General features: G+C 22.7%; 2 protein-coding genes across 2 annotated transcripts in view; both read left to right on the top strand.

Annotated features, from left to right (window-relative positions):
• The window catches only part of PRSY57_1227600 (NIMA related kinase 1), a gene marked incomplete at both ends in the record, with an annotated part of 3370 nt that extends 1342 nt beyond the window's left edge, over window positions 1-2028 (top strand). Inside the window, 2 exons of the mRNA XM_012908697.2 lie at window positions 1-1612; window positions 1827-2028. The exon at window positions 1-1612 is cut by the window's left edge and continues 1342 nt beyond it. Coding sequence (XP_012764151.2) covers window positions 1-1612; window positions 1827-2028 — 1814 coding nt within the window. The remainder of the gene's footprint in view (window positions 1613-1826) is intronic.
• Window positions 2029-2908: 880 nt separating this feature from the next.
• Window positions 2909-6510, top strand: PRSY57_1227700 (hypothetical protein; the record flags this gene model as incomplete). The annotated part of the gene is made up of 1 exon (XM_012908698.2): window positions 2909-6510. A coding segment is annotated over one exon (3602 nt), but the record flags the coding sequence as incomplete, so codon positions are not given.

Genomic DNA, 6510 nt, shown 5'->3' on the forward strand with positions numbered 1-6510 from the left:
AACGAGTGGAGAGAGAAAAGAAGGGGAAAATGGAAAGGATAGAAAGGGAACGCATGCAAAGATTAGAGAGGGAAAGATTAGAAAGGTTAGAAAAGGAAAGGTTGGATAGATTAGAAAAGGAAAGATTGGATAGGTTAGAAAAGGATCGATTGGATAGGTTAGAAAAGGATCGATTGGATAGGTTAGAAAAGGAACGATTGGATAGGTTGGAAAAGGATCGATTGGATAGGTTAGAAAAGGATCGATTGGATAGGTTAGAAAAGGATCGATTGGATAGGCTAGAAAAGGAACGGTTAGATAGGCTAGAAAAGGAACGGTTAGATAGGTTCGAAAAAGAAAGATTAGACAGATTAGGCAAAGAAAGATTCGAAAGAATGGATAGACTTGAAAGAGATAAATTACCAAGATATGAAAGAGAGCAATATTACCATAATGACAACTGTACAACACCAACAACTAGTTGTAGCGCTTCAAATAATAATAAGAGAGATTCTATGGAAAATGAGAGGAGTTCATCAAAGAATCAAGGAAATTATAAATCATTTTCTAGAATGAAAGAAACATATGATCCTGTGAATAATATGAAAACTTATATGTGTAGAAATAGGAAAGGGAATTATCCTTATGATGAACATAATATGGATAAGGATGAAATAAATAGCTTACTAAAAAAGAAATCTATAAATACGATTTCTAATAAGAACACGCAAAGTTATAGTAACAGCAGTACACATATAAATAATAATTATAGTGTAGTGAATTGTCATGGTGCTTACAACAATCATAATACGTTAAGTCAATATAGTAATACTTCAGTAGAGAATGGAAAGTATAAATATGAAAATAAGTATCAAGGGAATATAAGGAATACTTCTAAAGATGTGTATAATGAAAATATGGATTCTGCCTATAGAAGTCCTAAGTATGAAAAGGGTTATGATGATAACAAAAGTGTGAATAATAAGAAGATGAACAGTAATAATATGGGAAATATGAATAATAATCATAATAATAATAATAATAATAATAATAATAATAATAGTAATAATAATAGTAATAATAATAATAATAATAATAATAATAATAATAGTAATAATAGTAATAGTAATTATATGAATAATAATCACCATACAAATAATAATAATAGTTGCACAAGCAATAGAATATCTAACATGTACTTTAATGATAGCTCCAGAAGAAGTGTGAGTGCTATGCCTAATGTAAACAATGTGAGCAGAAGGAAATCGAGTGTGTATTTATGTGATGACAATATGTACAATCAAAATAATGTGGAGGAAAGTCGAAATTTTAAAAATCTAGAAAAGGATAGAGAATATTTATTGGAAAAAAGAAAAATGCTTCTTGAAAAGGAAAAAGGCATATATGACAGGATGAAGCACACGAGCAATAATAATAATATGAGTAATATGAATAATATGAATAATATGAGTAATATGAATAACATGAGTAATATGAATAACATGAGTAATATGAATAATATGAATAACATGAGTAATATGAATAATATGAATAATATAAAAAATAATTATTCCAATCAAAATAATATTAGTAATAATAATTATACCTATATGGCGATGCAAAAATATGAGAGGTATGAGGATAGTAAATGTTTTCACCAATACAATTCATTTATATAATATAATATGATATATTTATGTGAATGTTTTATTTTTTATCCTCTATCTTTCATTTGATATGGTATATCCCTTTTCCTTCCTTCCTCCCTTTATTATTATTTTATTTTATTTTAATTTATTTTTATTTTTTTTTTGTAGAGGAGATAATGGAAAGGTTATGGACAAGAGTAGCGAATATAACAGGCGCAATAGAAGCATGTCCGCATGCATAAATGATGAGGAGAACAAAAATTCGTATAACGTGAAAAATGAACAGATCGTTGAGGACAAGGGATATGCCTTAAGAAGTAGAAATGTTTATACTTTAAAAAATTTGGTACATAAAAAGGATGCAGATATATATGACAGGGGTTTATATACCTGCAGATGAAAAGAATATAAAGATACATTGTGATATGGGACAAACAAAAAAAAAAAAAAAAAAAAAAAAAAAAATTTAATATTTTTATAGAATTATTATTTATGCATATAATTTATTGTAATACTATTATTAATAATATATATATATATTATATATATAAATATTTGTATATATGATTTATTTATGAGTGTTCTTATTATATAGTCTTATATTATAATTCAACATATATATATCAATATTATATATATATAATATTATATATGTATAACTTTTTATTTGTTTTTTTATTTTTTGATTGATTTTTTTTTTTTTTTTTTTTTCATTATAACCTTTAAATAAAATATTATATGATTTTGAATGAAAAAAAGAAAAAAAAGAACATCATTATAATATAATAATAAATGATGGATGAATAAATAAATACATATAATATTAAACGAAGAATATCTCTCTCTCTATATATATATATATAATATATAATTATATAGATTTTGTTATAATTATACTTATATATATAATATATATTTTGAATTATATGTTGAAGATGAACCCTTAGAATGACAAAATAATAACATATAAAAAAGGACTGTTTTACCATATTCATATAAGATATATATATATATATATATATATAATTATATATAGTATAGGTAATTTTTTTTTTTTGAGAACTTAAAGAATCTTCAAAAATATATGTTACATTGTTAATATATTAATATATAAGTAAAAAAATAAATAAATATAAGCCGCAAAAAATGGGAAACGTATGAATGTAATTTCCACTTATTGTAATATATATAATATAATATATTTGAAATATATATATATATATATATATATATATATATATTTATATTTTTATTTATATTTTTTATTTATTTATCTAAATATGAAAGACATTTGTAACTATCCCATAGGACAAGAAGTTATATTAGATAAACTAATATATGAAAAAAGATTTTTAAAAAATAAAAACAAGCAAAATAAAATAAAAAATGTAGATCAATTGAATTATTATTTGAATAATAAATTTAACTATTTCTTGGGTCATACCAATTTTATGAAAAAGATATTTAAAAAGAAAAAGAAGTTGTTAAAAGATGATGAGAGAGATAAACATAAGTGTAGAAGTAGAAGTACAGAGGAGATAATAATCAATAAGAAAATATGTGGTAAAAGAAAAAATGTATTATCTGAATATGACAAGAAAAAGAGACTTCATAAAGAAAAAAATGTTGAAAATGATGATACTAAAAAAAAATATAGTAAAATAAAGATAGAAGGAAATACTTGTGATATAAAAAATGAACAGGATGTTATGATTAAAAAACAGTCTTTTAATGGTTCAATTAATAATTGTAATGTGGATATATATAAAAAAGAAATAAATAATGTTGTCCAGGTTAAAAGAGAGAAATCGAGCGAAGAGCAATTACAAATAAAATATAAGAATGATATAAAAGGTGATAATACAAGTGATCATATATGTAAAGATGAACGTGAACAAGAACGTGAACAAGAACGTGAACAAGGACGTGAACGTGAACATGAACGTGAACATGAACGTGAACACGAACGTGAACATGAACATGAACATGAACGTGAACACGAACGTGAACATAATCATCAACATAATCATCAACATTATCTTGAACATAATCATCAACATAATGTTGAACATAATCATCAACATAATGTTGAACATAGTAATAATCACAAACGTAGTAATAATAATTATCCTGGTAATTATTATTATTGTGACGAGACATCATCTGTATTATCTGAAGAAGATGAAAAACTTCATTCGTTCAGTCCCTTATCCAACAATTCAGATTTAAGCAACGTATCTAATATGTCTCCTGATATGCTGTGTTTTGAAAAACAATTTAAATATATATATGATATTTATAAACAAAATGACAAAAATGTTTTTCTCTTTTATAATCCTCCTGTATGTAAATGCGTAAACAAAAATTTAAAGGAACAATATTTTCAAAAACTGAATGATAAATATCCATGTCTTTTTAACTGTTCTTATTATTTAGATTCTATGAAAACAATAAAATATGATTGTACGAAAAAAAGGGACAATATTAATGATAAGAATATTATTAATAATCGGAAGGATGAAAAAAATAGTAATCAAGTATTAAGTAATATAGAAGATAAACATGCACCTGCAGGTCATCACAACATAAACAATAACTATGAACAAAATATACAAGTACAAAAGAAGATAGATATTCATTGTGAACAAGAAAATATAAACGTGTCTATGAATTATGGAGAAGTTGCTTCATACGCAGTAGAAATAAAAATGTACGCTAAGGCTTTTTTTGAATTATACTTTATGGAAAAATATAAAAGAAATGAAGGTGTTATAAAAGTTAAGTATGATGATAATAAGAAAAATATTTATGATGATGATAATAAGAAAAATATTTATGATGATGATAATAAGAAAAATATTTATGATGATGATAATAAGAAAAATATTTATAATGATGATGTTAAAGAAAGCTATGTGAAAAATATTAATGACAATATTGATATATGTAAAAATAATAAGAAGAATAAAAAAGAGAAGAAACTATGTTTATCCTTCTTGTCATCATCATCAGAAGAAGAAGCTTTAAAAAGCTATTTTGATAAATGTTTATACAAAATAATAAAAAGACGAACGAGAACTTGTGATAATAATTTATGTTGTGGTTTATTATATATTCCATATAGTTATATTGTTGTATTATTAAATAGAAAGATAGAGAACTTAACATATGCATGTACTTATTTGAGAATTCCTTCAGATACAGATATATATTATAATAATAAAAAGAATGTAATAACATTATGTACAAAAAATTCACAACATGAGTTTTTTTGTTATTATTGTTTAAAACAAAATAATTATGTTAAAAATATTATAATATATGATGTGTATTATGAAGGATTCATTCCTTTTTTTAGACCAATACTTAATTTAAAGAATAAAAAAAATCAAGACAAAATACAAAACTTTATTACTTATAATAAAAATATAAATTTATCTATTGTTTTTTTTTTAACAAATCCAAGAGAGAAAATGGAAAGATCCAAAAAGGATTGCAACATGCGGGATGGTTATACTTCGAATAATGAAAAAGGAAATATAGCATGTAACAAAAAACATGAAAATAATGAAGAGGACCATATGAAAGATAATACCTATGGTGTTTTCCTTAATAGTAACAATGTTGAAGATATAAAAAAAATGAGGCTTAAGATTTGTAAAATATTTAATATTAATCATCGTAATAACTTAAATAACAATATGAGTACTTCAAAGAGACATATGTCACATGACATTAACCCAGAGGATAATATTGAGAAATATTTTTCAAATCTTTGTAGTGGTATAGAGGTAATAAATAATATGAATATAAAAATGGTTGTAGATAAAATTATGAAGATAATAAATAAAAATGATAGTGTTTGTAATAAGAAGTGTATATATCATGAGTATAATAAAAATCGTATGAAATATAAGGATATACAAATATATTTATGTGAAGAAATTAATTCTTTTAGTTTTGATCGTCGTCCTTTAGTAGTTAAAAAAAGGGAAGTTCATTTATCATCTTATGTACATTTTCATAAAATTATTAACAATATATATGAACAAAAGAATTGTCGTCAGCTGTTAGGATTAATAAATGAACAACTGGATAATAATATTTTTAATAAAGCATATATGAAAGATAAAATATTACAAGTAGCTCTCCATAATAATATGTTTGATTATGGTAGTTCTTTGAATAAAGATAATAAGGATGTTTATTCTGATCATTGTAATAATAATAATAATAAAATATATTGTTCGTTAAACGAAAACAAATTTGAAGAGAATAATCAAAATGTATTAAATTCTTTAGATAGGAAAAAGGATAATCATGTTAATCATGGTATGGTAGACGATACAAATTTGAGCAATATTAATACTTGTCATAAAAATAATGATAGTAATGATAATAATAAGGACAATAATAATAATAATAAGGACAATAATAATAACAATAATGACAATAATAATAATAATAATAATGACAATAATAATAACAATAATGACAATAATAATAACAATAATGACAATAATAATAATAGTTGTGATAATAATTCGGGGACTCATACAGAAGAAAAAGAAAATATAAAAAAATGTAGAGATAATATATTCAATGACACCTTTTTTATTTTTAACGAAAATTCAGATTTATACACAAACGAAGAATATAAAAAGAATAGAATAGATAGTATAAATAATAAAAACAATATAAATGAATATATAAAAAATAAAATGATGAAATATACAAGTAACAATTATTTAAGTAATAAAATATCTACAAATATTTTGCAGAACTTATTTAATATATATGTATGTTCATATTTAATGAAAAAAAATAATTATAATATATCTCATATAGAAAAAAAAAAAAAAAAAAAAAAATTTAAAAATTT

This window comes from Plasmodium reichenowi, chromosome 12 (assembly GCF_001601855.1).
Source record: "Plasmodium reichenowi strain SY57 chromosome 12, whole genome shotgun sequence".
In the NCBI taxonomy this organism is placed as follows: Eukaryota; Apicomplexa; class Aconoidasida; order Haemosporida; family Plasmodiidae; genus Plasmodium; species Plasmodium reichenowi.